At 36.8% G+C, this 18,966-nt stretch overlaps 1 protein-coding gene across 1 annotated transcript in view; it reads right to left on the reverse strand.

The window, feature by feature from the left end:
• Nucleotides 1–18,966, reverse strand: part of LOC126092155 (ornithine decarboxylase 1-like) — a 162,132-nt gene that overhangs the window by 83,411 nt on the left and 59,755 nt on the right. The window contains exons 2-4 of the mRNA XM_049907624.1: nucleotides 3,304–3,487; nucleotides 3,070–3,166; nucleotides 2,794–2,870 (exon numbers count right to left, since the gene is read on the reverse strand). Of these exons, the coding sequence (XP_049763581.1) occupies nucleotides 2,794–2,870; nucleotides 3,070–3,166; nucleotides 3,304–3,393 (264 nt within the window). The 5' untranslated portion in view covers nucleotides 3,394–3,487. The remainder of the gene's footprint in view (nucleotides 1–2,793; nucleotides 2,871–3,069; nucleotides 3,167–3,303; nucleotides 3,488–18,966) is intronic.

Consider the following 18,966-nt stretch of genomic DNA (forward strand, 5'->3'; position numbering starts at 1 on the left):
GAATTGTGTGATAAGTCCCATAAGATTTCACACATTACAGAATTGTATGAGGGCTTGCATTATCACAGAAAAAGAGAAGTTTGTTTGCATTTTATGAGTGACAAACACACTGAATTCCACTGCAGGAGTCACATCTGTGTGCAGCCAGCCGGCACACAGGAAAATGGATCAGTTTGCATGACCTCTTTGCGATGATGCCAGACACCTCGCTCAATGACTCACTGTGCTTTTTTTCACTTCCAGCTTTCTGTAGACTTTCTGCAAGCACCTACTAATATCTTAAATGTTCTGGTTTTTCATCAAAGGAATTACAATGACAGCTCTCTGCTTGCAAAGCACCTTCACTACAGATGCCACTTTGATGACCACATATAGCACTGCCACCTATCGGAATTCATGAAACTATAGGGGCAGAAACAGGAATATTCAAGAAATTAGAGCTAATACAGAGGCTTACTGACAATCAATCTTCCCACATTCCAAGTAGAACAGGGAAGGGGGGGATCATTTAGTGGTAACAAAAATACCCTTCGTCACGCACTGTGAGGTGGCTTGTGGCATACAATGTAGATGTAGATGTAGATGTTTGGTTGAAGCAAATAACCCTCCCCTACATCTATGTCATGAATACCTATGTATGAAATTTTTATTCAAACAGTTACAATTTTGCACAAGACCATTTAGTACATGACATCTATGCCTTACAAGAATTGTGTTATGCATCCAGATACTAGCTCAACAAAGTCTTCCTCCTCTTATTGCTGCAAACATGGATACTAGTCAATTTCTCAAATGAAGCGTGTCTGCACAATAATTACTCTGCTCTGAAACAGACTACTGCACCTGTGTATTGGAACTACAAGTTGTTTTTGACATTCACTTTGGCTGTAGTTATCCAGATAAATGCAGTTTGATGGAGTATCTCTCCAAAAATAAGAATACAAGATTCATCTACACCTACGCTTCAAAAAATGAAGATGGATGTGGTTGTGCGTACTGGCATAACAGCTGCCATATTGGAATGAAATCCCAGCTCACTAACAAACTCACAATTATGACAAACTCCACGCTTTTGGCTATTCTTTGAGCTCTTTAATATGCCAATAGGTACTTGAGTGCTGAGCTTATTATCCTTTCTGATTCCTGATCACCTCTGGAACTAGTAAGACATCTGCACAGTGGAAGATCGAATCATCTAATAGCATATGACATCAGAATCTGATGTTACAGATCACAAGTAGGTATCAGCAAGTTACCAAGAGCTGGGTAAAAGGGAACTGTGACATATCTTGCAATAAAATAGTAGACATGTTACACAAATAAGTTGTCTATGGCAGAATGGGGAGACACATGGATTATCAGCTCCAGACCTTTGAAACATTATTAAACCAAACATCAGAGAGTCAAGGAACACAGAATAGGAATTGGTCTCCAAATAAGATTATACTAAAGAGAACAAGGTGCTGTTTCCTAACTTCAGGTACAAGAAAAATCAATGCTCCAGAAGTCTCACAAACACTATAAGATGCCTCACATTCACCATGGCTGGTTCAGGAACCATCTGTACTGTACTGGTCTGGTTGTATTCCCATTGTGTGACTGTGCAAAGAAGAGGAAGTCAATAACATCTTTTTATGGCTGCATAAACAGATTCAACAGTACAAGCTACCTCCTACAACATCTGACCACCATTGATTGCTGCTTGCCGACATGTGTTATGACACAACTCTGCTTGAAAGGCCAGAGAACATATTGCCTTTTATATGCCTTTTTGATGAAAGAGCAGCTCAACTTCTAATATGATATGACTGTAATTTTATGTTTATGATGATGTGCAAATGTATTAAATGCAGTGTGTATGTTGCCCTTCAATGTTTTATCCATTCTATGTATTATGATGGCTTTATGAGTCCTGCTCATATGCCAAAACAAGAAAATAAATACATAAAAAAGAAAGTAATTTAGGGAAACCATGGAAAACTTAAATCAGGTTTGCCAAATGGAGACTGGAACTTCCATTCTCCTGAATGAAAACTCATTCAGTTTATCTCTAGTGTGTTCTGTTTAAATATTACTGCAAAGGATTTATTTCATAAGGTAAAATTTAGTGCTTCACTACTTGTTCATTACTCAATACCAATCACCACAGACACTACAGTCACTAAATACACATTACTTCATACTCCAACAGCTGACATCAAAAACCTGACACCATGGTTTCTAGTTTCAGTACTGTAACTCTCTTTTCGCTTGCTTGATAAACTGAGTCAGCATCCTCCCCTAATGAGTGAGACATTGAGCTCAAAAATATGGTAAGGTGTTAGCATATCAACTGCAGAGCTTTGATAAAGGGTTTCAAAGGAAAGAAATGAAACTAAAAACATTATAGAGTGAAAGTGTGTAGTAAAATGACAGAGATGTTTTTTCTTATTTTTATTATTAGTAAATTACCACTGCTATTGGTGTTGTTGTTTTCACTTGTTTTACATTTTCACCAAATTCATGGTCTGTGTTACCCAAGTCATCCTTTACTGTACAGAATGCACTGCTTGTTCCAGTAATCTGTCTAATCTCCTTGGGAAATTTATTGTACAATTTTATTCCTTGGTAGAAAAGCAGTCCTGAGTTTTATACTTATTCTTTCTTGGTATATGTATTGTAAGTCCAGTGTAGATCTAGATCTCTGGTTGTGAACAGAGTTATTAATGCAGTAATTACAGAAGTTATTATTGATGAGTATAACATATCTGATACAGCACTCTCACAAGAGTTAAACGATATGAAACCACTCACCTCTGAAGCACAGTCAAAGCCAGTTCCAAGTGCAGCCAGCACTCTGATCACATTCAGACTGTCATTGCATTTCACTGCTGTAAAAATAGCAGAGATTGTTGAAAATTTCATAAAAAATTGTAAAAGTGTAAGTTATTGAAATTTGCATATATTGAGTTTAGAGAAATAAAGTAGTCAAAAATTAATCAATGTGTGAAAATATAATCCTTAGGGGAGACATTTTACATTTACTAAGAAACACTCAATTCTCTGATTGAAAAACTGGCTGAAACATACCATAGAATGGCTGGATTCTTGGCAGTTTAACTATCCATTCCTCATGTTTCTTTATTATGTCACTAACATCACAAACACAGAATGGGTCCTCCTGTAGCTAAGGGGAAAAAACATATAGCACAATGTTAGACAGTCAGTAAATTGTGTTTAATGTAGAGAAATATGAAATGAATGCAGTTTATTTGTGAGGAGAACAATAAAATAAATATAATTTAAGTGGAATTTACTACATACTCCTGAGTCTGCAATGTCCTTTATGGTGCTCCAAACATTTGTGCTGGTATCCATGACATGAATAAGTTCATCATTATTACTCAGCTGCATGATATCTATTTTCTGAGCAGCTGATGAGCAGTATCCAAGATAAACTATGACCAACCAGACACCAATTTTCAGCAAACTTATCAGATGATATAAACTGGAAAAAAGAAATACAGCCAGCAAATATTAGATATAGAAGTATTTTATGCAAAAGATGAATGAGTGATACTTTTATGAAAAATTCACATCAAGTGCTCTTTTTAGTGAAGTATGAAAGGTTTTATCAAATTATTATTTTGTATTATAAATGTTATTAAGAATCTGTAATTAACAGACCTTTTCTATGTATGGCCAAAGAAGACAAACTTAACGCATATCAGTAATTGTGTTAAAATCAACAAAACATTATCTCTTAATTTTTGCAAGTTGTTCATCACTTATTTTGATACTTTTTTTCCCTTCTGCTTCAGATTGCCTACTCTCTCCTGCCGTAGCCAATATTTATGTAAGCATTTGTAGTTCTTAGTTAATAATACCTGCAATAACTGGAAATGGTGTACACACATTTACTTTAAGAGTAATAATCATCATTTTCACAGCTGAGAAATGGGAGCTCCAGTTTCTGTAAGTACATGTAACACTTTCCAGATAATGGCTTGCTGATGAAAAATTATCTACTTTTTCTACATCTCCTGCAGGTTGCTACTAACAGTAGCAAACTTTTTCAGAGCCTGCAGCTCTTATTTCACTACAAAGTCCAAAGTTCAAGCTTGAATAAAACTGATGCACCTGAAACAATTAAGCGGCTAACCATGTAACAGAAGTATTAATATCCAATTTGGATTACATAAATAGTGAAATATTAGGTTTACAGGAAACAATCATGGACCTTCCTGAAAAGGTAAAAGATTTGTCTGAAAGTCTTAATGCTTGGCAACTAGAGTAAAATAGACTAAAGCTCACAGTGAAACAAGTAGCATTGTGCATAAAAAGTCTATCAGCTGAGACAGAGAGCAAAATAGAGGAACTTCTAAAAGAATAGGGTAATAAAATTACTGAAAAATTTGAAGTAGAGCTAAGGAAAGTGAAAGATTGGAGTGTCACAGACATACATGCTGAACAGCGTACCATAGTGCAAGCTGTCAAGAGCTAACTTAGTTTCATGAGGAAAATTTTGATTCAGTATCTGCCCAAATGGCAACATGAGATTCAAGAGAAATTAACTGGTCAAATTGATTCTGTGGAAAAGGAATTAAATATCGTAAACAGTCAAATTGGTGATAACACATATCACATATAGCTCAGCAGATGGAGCCTTTGACCACTATCATAGTCCTATATTGCAAAACAATGCATGCATTGATGATGAATGTTCAGATACATCTACATCTACATCTACATCTACATACTCTGCAAGCCACTGTATGATGTGTGGGAGAGCGTACCCTGTATCACAACTGGTCATTTCCTTTCTTGTTCCACTTGCAGATAGAGTGAGTGAAAAGTGATTGTGTACCTCAGTAAGAGCCATAATTTCTTGTATCTTATATTCATGGTCCCTATCTGGAATGCATGTTGGCAGCAGTAGGATCGTTCTGCCGTCAGCTTCAAATACAATTCTCTAAACTATCTCAGTAATGTTCTTTCAAATTAATGTCTTATTCTCTCCAGGAATTCCCACTTGAGTTCACAGTGTATATTTGTAACACTTTCATGCTGATCGAACCTAGTGGTAACAAACCTAGCAGCTCACCTTCGAATTTCTTCATTGTCTTCTTTCAACCCAACCTGGTGTGGATCCCAAACACTTGAGCAGTACTCAAGAATAGGTTGCACTAGCATACTGTATGCAGTCTCCTTTACAGATGAACCATACTTTCCTAAAATTCTCCCAATAAACTGAAGTTCACCTTGCACCTTCCCTACCATAATCTTCACATGCTTTGCAATATTACACACAGATATATAAACACATGAGTGTGTCAAACAAGGCACTACTACTGCTGTATCCAAATTTGTGGGTTTGTTTTTCCTACTCAACCACATTTCTGAATTAATAGCCGGCTGCCATTCATCACACCAAATAGAAATGTGGTTTTTTATAAACCTACGACACTTATTTCAGCACCTTCCTGTAAACCACAGCATCATCAATGAACAACCACAGAATGCTGCCACCCTGCCTGCCAGATCATTTATGTATATAGAAAATGACAATGGTCCTATCACACTTCCCTGGGTCAAGAATTACATCCAAGTGCCAAACTATGATAGACAACATTTTTTTAGATGTAAATAGACATCAGAATTATATTGTCAGGCAGGTTATAAGTGGGCTTTCAGATCATGATGGACAAATTCTCACTATTTATGACGTTAATCTGTTCAAAAAAGAATTTCCTCGATGGAAATTCATAAGAGTAATTAATGAAGAGGCGAAAGGAACTTTCAACCACAGGTTGCAGCAAATGGATTGGTCTTTAGTATATAGCCATGATGATGTTGATACTAAATTTAACTGTTTTATAAATGAATTCTGTGCTCTTTTTGAAGAAATATTTCCCAAGAAATGGGTCAGAAACAGGGCTTCCAATTCTGTAAGCAAGCCTTGGATTACAAAAGGTATAAAACAGTCATGTAAAACCAAAAAGGAAACTTATGCTGCAATAAGATTCTGTAAATATGTAGAAAAATGGGAACAATATAGAATATACTGTAAAATTTTGAAGAAACTAATACAGAAATCAAAAGCCCTTTATTATGAGACGAAAATTGGTAATTCTAATAATAAAATAAAAGCAATTTGGAGCATTGTAAAAAAAGAAACAGGAAGAGATACAACAAGTAAAGAAGATATAAATAATATCAGATATAAAGGTATCCTAGTAGATAACCCCAAAATGGTGGCTGAGATTTTTAATAAACACTTCCTATCAGTAACTCAACAGATTGGTTGCAAGCCTGATGTTGATGAAGCTGTAACTCTTTGTCAAGCTGTATATTCAAACACAATTTCAGAAATGCACTTTAATCCTGTCACTGTAGAAGAAATTCAAAAAATCATCATGTCTCTAAAAAGTACAAATTCTGCAGGGGTTGATAATATATCTAGTAATTTATTGAAATATTCTTGTGTGTGGATAAGGGACATTCTCTGTCATATTTTCAATGCTTCCCTTCAGAAAGGTGTTGTTCCCAGTAGACTTAAGTATGCCATTGTGAAGCCCCTGTACAAAAAGGGTGATAAAGCGGAACTAACTAACTATCGACCTATCCCTTTGCTGACAGCTTTCTCCAAAATTCTAGAAAAGCTAATACATGTAAGAATTACTGATCATCTCATGAAGAACGAAGTTCTCAGTAAGAGCCAGTTTGGCTTTCAAAAGGGCCGTTCAACAGAAGATACAGTCTACGCACTTGCAAATGAAGTCCTAGAAACTCTTAATGAAAAAATGCTAGCACTTGGTGTCTTCTGTGATTTATCCAAAGCGTTTGACTGTGTTGATCACCAGATTCTCTTGCAAAAAGCAAAATTAGTAGGAATAAGTGGTGTTGCAGGCAATTGGCTACAGTCGTACCTCCAAGACAGAAAACAAAAAGTTGTGTTGAATAGCTTGGGTGGAGTATGTGACACTTCCTCAGATTCTGAATGGAGTTCCATTACATGTGGAGTGCCCCAGGGCTCAATTCTTGGGCCACTATTATTCCTGATTTTTATAAATGATCTACCATCATGTACAAGCCTGCCGTGTAAATTTACATTATTTGCTGATGATACCACAATTTTTATGAGCAGTAGAACAGACAACACTCTTGAGGAACTCATTAATCACATACTCTCAGATATGGTTAATTGGTTCAAGGTGAATGGTCTCTCATTAAATTCCAGTAAGACCAGCTTTATTCAACTCTGTACAAAAACAGAAAAAGTGAGAGAGATAAGTGTGACATGTGGTAATCAATCAATAGTTAGAATGGAAACAACAAAATTTCTTGGAGTGCACATTGACAAGAAAATGAACTGGTCTTCACATATTATTGATCTCTGTAAGAGGCTTAGCTCTGCTACCTATGCTTTACGGGTTGTCACTACATGTGTTGAACCTAACACTGCAAAAGTGGCATATTATGGCTATTTTCATTGTCTCATTGAGTACAGAATTATTTTTTGGGGCAACCAGCCATTAGCAAGGAAAGTGTTCATTGCACAGAAGCGAGCTTTAAGAATTATATGTGGATTGCGCCCAAGAGACTCTTGTAGAAATAGTTTTCGTAATCTTAAAATATACACAACTACATGCCAATATATTTTTTCTCTCATATGTTTTGTTTGTAAAAATATAGATATATTTCAACCAAACAGTAATTATCATGAGCATAACACACGGAGGAAGTATGACATACACAGTGAACTCAGAAATTTGAGCTTGGCACAAAAGGGTGTCCACTACACTGGAGCAAAACTCTTCAATGCTCTTCCTCCCGAAATAAAGACAAAGATTCATAACAATAGTGAGTTTAAGAAAGCTCTAAACATATTCTTGCTAGAAAAAGCGTTTTACAGTCTAGATGAATTTTTAACTAAATAAATTGTAATATTTTAATACTATATAATACAAGTTGACATAATGCCACTATGAATTTTATTTAACCTGAGCTCTGTAACTGTGTGTGCTCCATATCTCTTTTCTGTAGTGTTTTAATGATTCTAAGAAAATATGTATTTTCTTTTTCTGTATTGCTGCCCAAAGAATTTACTGTATAAATTTTTATATAATTATGTACTCAAATTTCTGTATATGCTATAAGATTATCAGATTGTATTTGTAAAAAACTGACTCGTTCCACGTCCTTGTGTATCCAACACAGTTGGACCTATGGAACACGAAATAAATCAAATCAATCAAATCAAATCAAATCAACACCTGATGCTAGCCCTGTCTGCGATGAACACTCACCGACGAGGACAACAATCTGGGTTCCATCACTTAAGAAGTCTTCAAGCCAGTCACATATCTGGGAGCCTATTTCATAAGCACATACCTACATTAACAATCTGCTGTGGGGTACCATGTTGAATGCTTTCCGAAAATCAAGAAATACATAATCAGCCTGTTTCCCTTCATCCAAAGTTTGCAGTATATCATGTGAGAAAAGACCAAGACCAAGCTGGGTTTCACACAAGCAATGCTTTTTAAAGCTGTGCTGATTCATAGGTAAGAGCTTTTTGGTCTGTAGGAGATTTATTATATTCAAACTCAGAATATGATCTAGAATTCTGCAGCAAATTGATGTTAAGGATATTTGTCTGTAATTTTGTGGGTCTGTTGTTTTATTCTTATTGTCTACAGGAGTCACCTGTGCTTTTTACCAATCACTTGGTACTTTACATTGGTCAAGACATTCACAATATACACAAAATAAGTAAGGAGCCAAAGCCGTAGAGTACTTTTTGTAAAAAAGAAATTGGGGTTCTATCTGGACCTGGTGACTTATTTCATTTCAACCCTTTCATTTGTTTCTCTATGCCAGGGATGCTTATTACTGTGTCATCCATACGAGACTCTGTGCAATGGTCAAATGACAGTATGTTTATATGATTCTCCTGCATTAACCATTTCTTAAATGTGGAATTTCAGTAGACAATTACCACAAAACTATAACAGTAGGAGTTTCGTGTGAGGACACACCCTTATATCTGTCTTATTGGAGGAAAATCTCCTCAAACATAGACAATTTTAGGTATCATACTAGAAAAAAAAACCATTCATTGTGTTATTTTTGTTAAATACTTACGAATATAATCTGTAAAATGGTATCTGACCCACATAAGATTCAGTTCATCACAAGCTTTGTCCAGGATGGGGCTGCCCTATTGGCTATCACAACTGCAGAACATTGTCACACATATGAGAAATTTGAAAATGCCTTTTTGGCAAAGTATTGGTCAAAATGTGCTCAACAAAACTGAGAAAAGAATGCTTTAATCCAGAATTAGATAGTCCTATACTATGAAGCCTAAGGAAGTATTTTGAGAAATATTTGAATAAGAGTTGCAGATAGGATCTGTTATGTTCTGAAAGGCAAGTTGGTGAGTCCCATTACAGAAAATTTAGTGCAGGTACTTGACTCCAAATTGGAATACTTTTAATGATTACTCTACTCCACTGATTTAATAAATGAAGTTGGAAGGGCTATTAGCAATGGAAATAATCATAGGAATGGGAATGGAATGAATCAGAAAGTGCTGTCATGTCAGTAGTATGACAAGAATCACGACTGATCAGCTAATGCTCATACTGGATTTGTTGCCCCACTGCCAATGCCTCAGATGTCTTGTGGTGGTGGGTATGCACATATAGAAAGTGATGCATGAATGGTGACAGGTTTTTTTTTTAATTCTTGGGAGAGTGTCACAGAGATATTGAAGGAACTGAATTGGAAGACTCTGGAAGATAGACGTAAAGTATCCCAAGAAAGTCTATTACCAAAATTTCAAGAACCACCTTTAAATTATTACTCTAGGAATATACTATAACCACCTACATATTGCTCACATAGGGATCATGAGGATAAGATTAGAATGATTACTGCATGCACAGAGGCATTTAAATAATTATTCTTTCCACACTCCATATGTGAATGGAACAGGAAGAAACCATGCTAACTAGTACAATGGGATGTACCCTCTAGCATGCACCTCACAGTGGTTTGCATAGTGGAGATGTAGATGTAGATGTAGATGTAGATTGACTCTCCAAATCATAAGAGAAGGAGAATGACTGATGATAGGCACCATCCAGGCTATAAAAATAATGGAGTACACCCTTCAGAATGCAGATGTAGACGTAGACTGACTCCCCAAATCATAAGAGAAGGTGAAGGACTGATGATAGGCCCCATCTGGGTTATAAAAATAATGGAGCATGCCCCAAGAATAATCACAATAACTGTAAACCATTGGTATTCCAATGCTCAAAACACACTACAGTTCAGTACAGCACAGAGTAATTCAAAGAACCAGCCGCATTCCAGTCAGCAAAATCAGATAACACTTATCCACAACAGAATCCTGAAGTAAATCGTGATGTTCACACTCATTGGCATAATCAGTATCCCACTGTGAATGTTGTAAAAGTCAGAAATTAGACTCACCCTGTAGTGGCTATTTCAACAAACTAGTGTCAGTCACATTCAAGCTCCCAATTTTGACAGTAGTATGCAGTGGGTATGTTAAATATATTGTGGCTTACATTAACTACTGGCCTATTGGACTACAAGGAAAATTAAAGGTCTGTATCCTTATCATGACTTGAAGAGATATTTCCAATAACTGAATGCATATATTGACAGAACCTATAAAATAGGGAGAGCATAGGCTTTAATAATGCAACTGTACTAATTACAGTGAGTATAATATTCTGCTCAGTTAATAATGTTAAGAAATTGGGAACAGAAATTACAATGCCCAATAAGTTTTGGTTATGTAGAGGAAATACCTTGACTGCAAGTACCTCAGACTGTATATCTAACCCATATGCAAATGCTGTTGGTGTGGTAACAGGAGCTAGGGCATAGGTGACTAGTCTTCCATTTAAGTGAAAAAATGCACTTGATGTGTCACAAGAAAATGTTTGCATAGTGTGGCCACTGTGATCTTAAGTATTGATTAAGAGCATCAGAATCAAGGGGCATGACCCTTATGTCAGTTATAACCCTGTTTGCGGATGACACAAACATTGTAGTAACTGACATAAACCGGGTATTGCCAACATCTGCAACCAGAGTTATAGAATATTTGCAAAATTGGTTTGAAGTGAACAAATTAACCATAAATATCTCTAAAACTAATTATATCCATTACAGGAAAGCAAAGTCACACTCTGATCTAGATCTCAGAATACAAAATAAAGAAATTGTGAGAGTTGCTGCCACAAAATTCTTAGGTGTACATGTGTTGTTGTTGTTATGGTCTTCAGTCCTGAGACTGGTTTGATGCATCTCTCCATGCTACTTTATCCTGTGCAAGCTTCTTCATCTCCCAGTACCTACTGCAACCTACATCCTTCTGAATCTGCTTAGTGTATTCATCTCTTGGTCTCCCCCTACGATTTTTACCCTCCACGCTGCCCTCCAATACTAAATTGGTGATCCCTTGATGCCTCAGAACATGCCCTACCAACCGATCCCTTCTTCTGGTCAAGTTGTGCCACAAACTTCTCTTCTCCCCAATCCCATTCAATACTTCCTCATTAGTTATGTGATCTACCCATCTAATCTTCAGCATTCTTCTGTAGCACCACATTTCGAAAGCTTCTATTCTCTTCTTGTCCAAACTATTTACTGTCCATGTTTCACTTCCATACATGGCTACACTCCATACAAATACTTTCAGAAATGAGTACATGTGTACAGGTGTACATACAGACAAAAATTTAGACTGGAAATCCCATATCCTGTATCTCTCGCATAAGTTAAGCTCTGCTTGCTTTGCTTTACGTGTTATTAGCTTTGTATGTAGTAGGGAATGTAGCAGAGCTGTTTACTTTACTTATATACATTCTGCTATTACCTATGGCCTCACCTTCTGGGGTCATAGTAAGAAAAATATCAAAAACATCTTCACTCTACAAAAACGAGCTGTTAGAATAATTACCGCCTTGCCTCTCAATCCTTCTTAAAAAACCTTAATCGTACTCCCAACATCACCACTGCTGAAGCCCAAGCTATCCGTGATCTGAAGGCTGACCGGTCCATCATCATCCTTCCGGCGGACAAGGGTTCCACGACCGTGGTACTTGATCGTCGGGAGTATGTGGCTGAGGGACTGCGTCAGCTTTCAGACAACACCACATACAAAGTTTGCCAAGGTAATCCCATTCCTGATGTCCAGGCGGAGCTTCAAGGAATCCTCAGAACCTTAGGCCCCCTACAAAACCTTTCACCTGACTCCATCAACCTCCTGACCCCACTGACACCCCGCACCCCTACCTTCTACCTTCTTCCTAAAATTCACAAACCCAATCATCCCGGCCGCCCCATTGTAGCTGGTTTAACCTTCGTAACCTCTTAGTTCATCCCTATGAAATCCCCAAACCACCTTCCCTACCCTCTTGTTCCTACCTTTGTAACCGCCCCCGGTGTAAAACCTGTCCCATGCACCCTCCCACCACCACCTACTCCAGTCCTGTAACCCGGAAGGTGTACACGATCAAAGGCAGAGCCAAATGTGAAAGCACCCACGTGATCTACCAACTGACCTGCCTACACTGTGACGCATTCTGTGTGGGAATGACCAGCAACAAACTGTCCATTTGCATGAATGGACACAGGCAGACAGTGTTTGTTGGTAATGAGGATCACCCTGTGGCTAAACATGCCTTGGTGCATGGCCAGCACATCTTGGCACAGTGTTACACCGTCCGGGTTATCTGGATACTTCCCACTAACACCAACCTATCCGAAATCTGGAGATGGGAACTTGCTCTTCAATATATCCTCTCTTCCCGTTATCCACCAGGCGTCAATCTCCGCTAATTTCAAGTTGCCGCCACTCATACCTCACCTGTCATTAAACAACATCTTTGCCTCTGCACTTCCGCCTCGACTGACAACTCTGCCCAAACTCTTTGCCTCTGTATATGTCTGCTTGTGACTGTATATGTGTGGATGGATATGTGTGTGTGTGCGAGTGTATACCCATCCTTTTTTCCCCCTAAGGTAAGTCTTTCCGCTCCCGGGATTGGAATGACTCCTTACCCTCTCCCTTAAAACCCAAATCCTTTCATCTTTCCCTCTCCTTCCATCTTTCCTGATGAAGCAACCGTTGGTTGCAAAAGCTAGAATTTTGTGTGTATGTTTGTGTTTGTTTGTGTGTCTATTGATGTGCCAGCGCTTTCGTTTGGTAAGTCACATCATCTTTGTTTTTTGATATATTTTTCCCATGTGGAATGTTTCCCTCTATTATATTTGTATATATACTATATATTTTTTGACGAAATCCATGCAATATACATTGTCTCTCAATGAATAAACTACTACTACTACCACTACTACTACTACTACTATTGAGCATGGAAGTAAATGCAGTTTTGTCATATTCTAGTGGGTAAGAGGGAATGAAAAGTCAATGGTCCTCTACAAGGTTTGATTTAACTAATTGTCCAACCAAGTGGGATGCTGCAGTAGTTAGTATACTGGATTGCATTTGGGAGGACGACAGTTTACACACACATCTGGGCATCCTGATTTAGATTTTCCATGATTTCCCTACATTGCTTCAGGCAAATGACAGAATGGTTCCTTTGAAAGGGCATAACCAACTTCCTTCTGCAGCCTTACCTTATCTGATGGGACTATTGACCTAGCTGTTTGGTCCACTTCCCCCAAATCAACCAGCCAACTAACTGATTGTCTGCTATGTCTGAAATTAATGTCAAACAGGTCTCAGACTCATGAAATTATTCTTTTCCCTTACCAAAGGAGTTATGAGTGTAGTGATTTTACTACATATCTCTGATGCTGAGACTTGCCAAACATTATTGAGTGATTCTGCTCTATTAGGAATAATTTATGAGAACACCAGCCGAAAAAAAATTATGTTTCTGTAAAATGAGAATGAGATATGCAGAAAATCTGTAAATGTGCAAATTGTTATGACATGTAAACCATTAAGAACATCAGTAACTGTATTCTAATTGAATTTCTTGTGAGTGAGGCCTTGAAACATGTAAGTAAAACAATGTGCAAATAAGGCAATGCAGAGAGGAATTATGATGGTGTCAGTTTCAAGCAACCAATACATAAATGCACTTGAAAAGCTAACAGGGTAACTGGTAAAGCATAGACCTCTGTAAATAACAGTAATGTTCATTTGCACACATATAATATGGTGTGGTGATCATGAGATGAGTCCTCATCATCCATCCAAGAGACAATTGATGTTATAGCAAAAGTTGCAGCTGAAAAGTACATGTGCTAAACTTTACGAGTGTATCATGAGTTTGGGCACTACCACTGACTAGCAATATGGTGGCATGAGCAACAAACCAGTCTTTGAGGTATTTTAATTCCAGTTGTTGACAATGCCTTAGACATGGAGTCTGCACTCCTGAAGTTTAACTGTGTGAATGAAGATAGCTTTGTAATCTATGGGATGATATATAAAGGTAATGTCGCCTACAGCATCTGTTTTGCTATTTTCCTTTTATCTGCTATCACGTGAATGAACTAGTTCAAGAGCTATGTACAATACTTTGTAAACAATATATATGGGCAGTGTAACTGACTGGAATTACCTAATGATAATACAGCCTCTGTTACATGCACAATAATCATATGCATATCAATCGATATATCAAAAATAAAGTTTAATTCCTAGTATCATTAAAGATAAATAATTCACTAGGGGTATGTGTTTTGTTGCACACACAAGTAACTCACAGATAAAATCAGCATAATTCCCATTTATATGTCTCTTCTATGTAAACCACCGCCACATAAGGAAAAAGTTCAAAATTTGTACAGTGATGTGGTAAATATTTGTACTAACAAAAGAAATGATGCTCCATTGAAAAAGAGTGAACATGAAAAATGTGAAACAGTAAACAAAGGTTACCTACAAAGTGCTTCTGAACACTTCTCGTGTAATTTAAAAATGGTTAAGAAAAATGACTGTAGTAAGTTGAAAACAAACACGAACATGAGTCAGCTTACAAATAACAAAAAACAGGTACTGTTACTTTCAGATAGTCATGGTAGGAACTGTGCAAAAGTACTGTATGAAATTTCAACAACCAGCTATAAATTTAATCTTTGATAAAGCCAAATGCTATATTCAAAGAAGCAACATGCAATATACAAAACAAAACGTGTAGTCTAGGACAAAATGATTATGTTGTGGTCTTAGCTGGTGCAAACGATATTAATGGATCAAAATGTGGTTTTATGACATCACTAGATGAAACCATCGCAAAAACTAGGTACACCCAACTAATTCTATGCACAATACCATATAGATATAACATGCCAAATGAAAACTGCAAAATCTACCAAATGAACAGTTACTTGATGCAAAAGGCATCTTACAGTGAACACATCAGAGTTTTAGATGTAAATAGCTTCCTCCAATAGAAAGACTTCACGAGGCATGGGCTTCATTTACATAAAAATGGGAAAAAGGAACTGTATGTTAATCTGCTGAATGTCATCAAAAGTTCACTCGTAACAACAAGTGCCATAAAACGTGTTACACCAGAACATCAAACATATTTGTGGTCAAATGAAGCTAATTTGGTGGACAATATCAGAAGAATGAGCAATACTGCAGCTAAACCAACAACACCAGGAGCTAAAGAGTCATCAGTAACAACAACAAAAGTGAATATGCAGTCAGGATCATCAAGGAAAACATCAGAAACAGTGTTAGAAAAGAAGAAGGTATCCACAGTCAGCACCAAGTCACCACCAACATCCTATGCAAAAATCTCGTCAAGTGCCACAAATCAGTCAGTCCACGACATCCAAGTGGAAACAGCAAAAAATGTGCAACCACACTCCAAATCAGTACCATTGGAAACTGTGACAATATCTTCAACACGAAAATGCAGACCTCCAGCCTACAGCCAGGATTTTTTATGGGAAAGAACACCAGTAGCTCCCTGCTAGCAGCAAACCAAAGGAAAACAGATGCAGAGCAAAATCTTAATGAACCAAAACTACAAGAAAACCCGGTGAGTGGTGTCAAAAATCATTCCATTGGAAAACAGCCACTATTATCTTTTAAAATATTACACCATCATGTGCAGTCAATGTTTAATAAGTTACTAGAAATAGATCTCTTCCAAAAAACAAAGTCACACTTACATGTTCTCTGTACTACTGAACACTGGTTAACAGAAGACAAAATTAAAAAAACGTCACTTGCCAAATTTACTCTAGCTGGTTATTCTTGTCAGAACAAAAGTAAGGGAGGTGGTACAGCACTCTATGTAAAAAAAAAATTGAGCTACAAAAGCCTCACAAAGTACAATAATATGCAAATAGAAACAGACTTTGAATTCTCCTTAATTATCTTAACAGACTATAACTTACTGATACCGAATGTATATAGAGCCCCTGATGGGAACATTCAAACCTTCAATCACTCCCTCAAAGCACTACTCACAAAAATTCACTCACTAAACAAAAATATATTAATAAGTGGAGATTTTAATATTGACTTCCTCACACCTGGAAAAAACAAAGATGAATCGTTGAATATTACAAATTCATTCAACCTACCCCCAACTGTAAACACACCAACCAGGATCACAAAAATTCAAAAACAGCTTTAGATCAGATTTTCATAAATGCAGACAAACTACACCACTCAATTGAAGTCATCAGCACAGGTTACAGTAGTGACCATGAAGCCCAAATATTGATGGCGAATTTAAATTACATAGGACAATATCCCACAATAACTAAAATGCAAAGGCAATTTAATGATGATAATATAAGGCTTTTTTACTATCTGTTAAGGGCTGAAAACTGGGCAGAGGTCTATAAAGAAAATGATGTAAGCTACATATTTAATTCCTTACATGAAACATTTCTCCGCCACTTCAATACTGCATTTCCACTGAAATCCAGGAAAATCGGAAACAAACACACAAACTCATGGGTAACAAAAGGGATAAGGATTTCCAGCCAAAATAAGCATGACTTAAAAAATCACATGAAACACCATGAAGTCGATGATCAGCTTAGGTCATATTGTAAGACCTATTTTGCAATCTACAGAAAAGTAATCCAATAAGCAAAAAAATTATACAAAGATAAATTTATAAAGGAATCTAACAATAAAAGGAAAGGCTTGTGGACAGTTGTAAAAAATGAAACAAACAGTAAGCTGCATGCTATAAACAAAACATTAAAACTAAACCTAAATGATGAAGTCACATCTGATCCCCAAAAAATAGTAAATGGTTTTAATGACTATTTTAGCAAAATAGCAGAAAACCTGATAAAGAAAAACTGCCACAGATCAAAGACTCAACACCAAACACTAATAGAAACCATACCAGTACGGGCATCAATGTTTCTTCACAAAGTCTCCAATACTGAAGTAATTACAGCTATAAAAGGACTAAAGAATAAGTACTCCAATGGAAGTGACAACATTCCTGATTTAATTGTAAAGAAATGTGGAGAATCCATTGTAGAACACCTAACCCACAAAATAAATGCATCCTTTACAAATGGAGTTTTCCCTGACCTACTAAAGACTTCTAAAAAGGGCCCTAAAATGATGTAGCCAATTACAGGCCCATAGCACAACTCAGCTTATTCTCAAAAATATTTGAAAAATTATTTTACACAAGATTGTAAGACTTTACTAATAAACTATCCTTATTAACAAAACTCCAGCATGGTTTTAGAAAGCAAAAGACAACTACCACAGCTATTTATGAGTATCTCAACAAAACCTTAAAAGCACTGGATAATATGAAAATCACTACTGGTATCTTTTTAGATTTATCCAAAGCCTTTGATGTAATTGACCATACCATACTCCTTAAGAAGTTAGCAAATAAAGGTATAAGAGGAATTGCAAACAAATGGTTAGAATCTTACCTAACAAATAGATTTCAAAAAAGTTGAAATTAATTTTGAAAAAAAAGAATACAACCACCCATCAATCTACTGTCCACTCCTCTGACACAATGCCTATTAGATATGGTGTGCCATAAGGCTCAATCCTGGGACCCATACTGTTTCTGCTATACATTGATGACATAAGCACGAAGCTTGATACAGAACATACCACACTTTTTGCTTATGACACGAGTATACTAATAACAGGTACTGATACAGAGGACCACAACCAAAAAATTAAACCACTTATGTCGTCACTCAGATAATGGTCCAACGAGAACAAACTGATTAAAAATATACAGAAAACAATGTACATCAACTTCAGACTCTCATCCCATTCACAAGAAATGCCCAATGTGATTCTAAATAACCAAGAGCTTATGTGCATCAACTCTGTCAAATTTCTTGGCATATGGCTTCAAGAAAATCTTAAGTGGGAGACTCACACAAATTATATCTCAAAAAAGCTATCAACTGTGTGTTAAATTTTAAGGATACTCAAAAAATCAACCACAAAATCTGTTCTCAAAAATGGCTCTGAGCACTATGGGACTTAACATCTATGGTCATCAGTCCCCTAGAACTTAGAGCTACTTAAACCTAACTAACCTAAGGACATCACACAACCCAGTCATCACGAGGCAGAGAAAATCCCTGACCCCGCCAGGAATCAAACCTGGGAACCCGGGCATGGGAAGCGAGAACGCTACCGCACAACCACGAGCTGCGGACATCTGTTCTCATACATGTATATTATGCTTTCTTCCACTCTACATTACAGTATGGAATCATATTTCGGGGGAACTCACCTGGCAGTAGATATATTTTCAAAATGCAAAAAAAGGCAATACGCATAAGACATAATGAATCATGCAGATGACATTTCAAAACAAATGGGATTATGACACTGTCCTCTGCTTACATTTATAATATTGTCTCATTTGTCAAGTCATACCTGTTAAACAATGACTGCACATTAAAACTCAATGGAGATATTCA

The sequence above is a fragment of the Schistocerca cancellata genome, chromosome 7, assembly GCF_023864275.1.
Source record: "Schistocerca cancellata isolate TAMUIC-IGC-003103 chromosome 7, iqSchCanc2.1, whole genome shotgun sequence".
Taxonomy (NCBI): domain Eukaryota; kingdom Metazoa; phylum Arthropoda; class Insecta; order Orthoptera; family Acrididae; genus Schistocerca; species Schistocerca cancellata.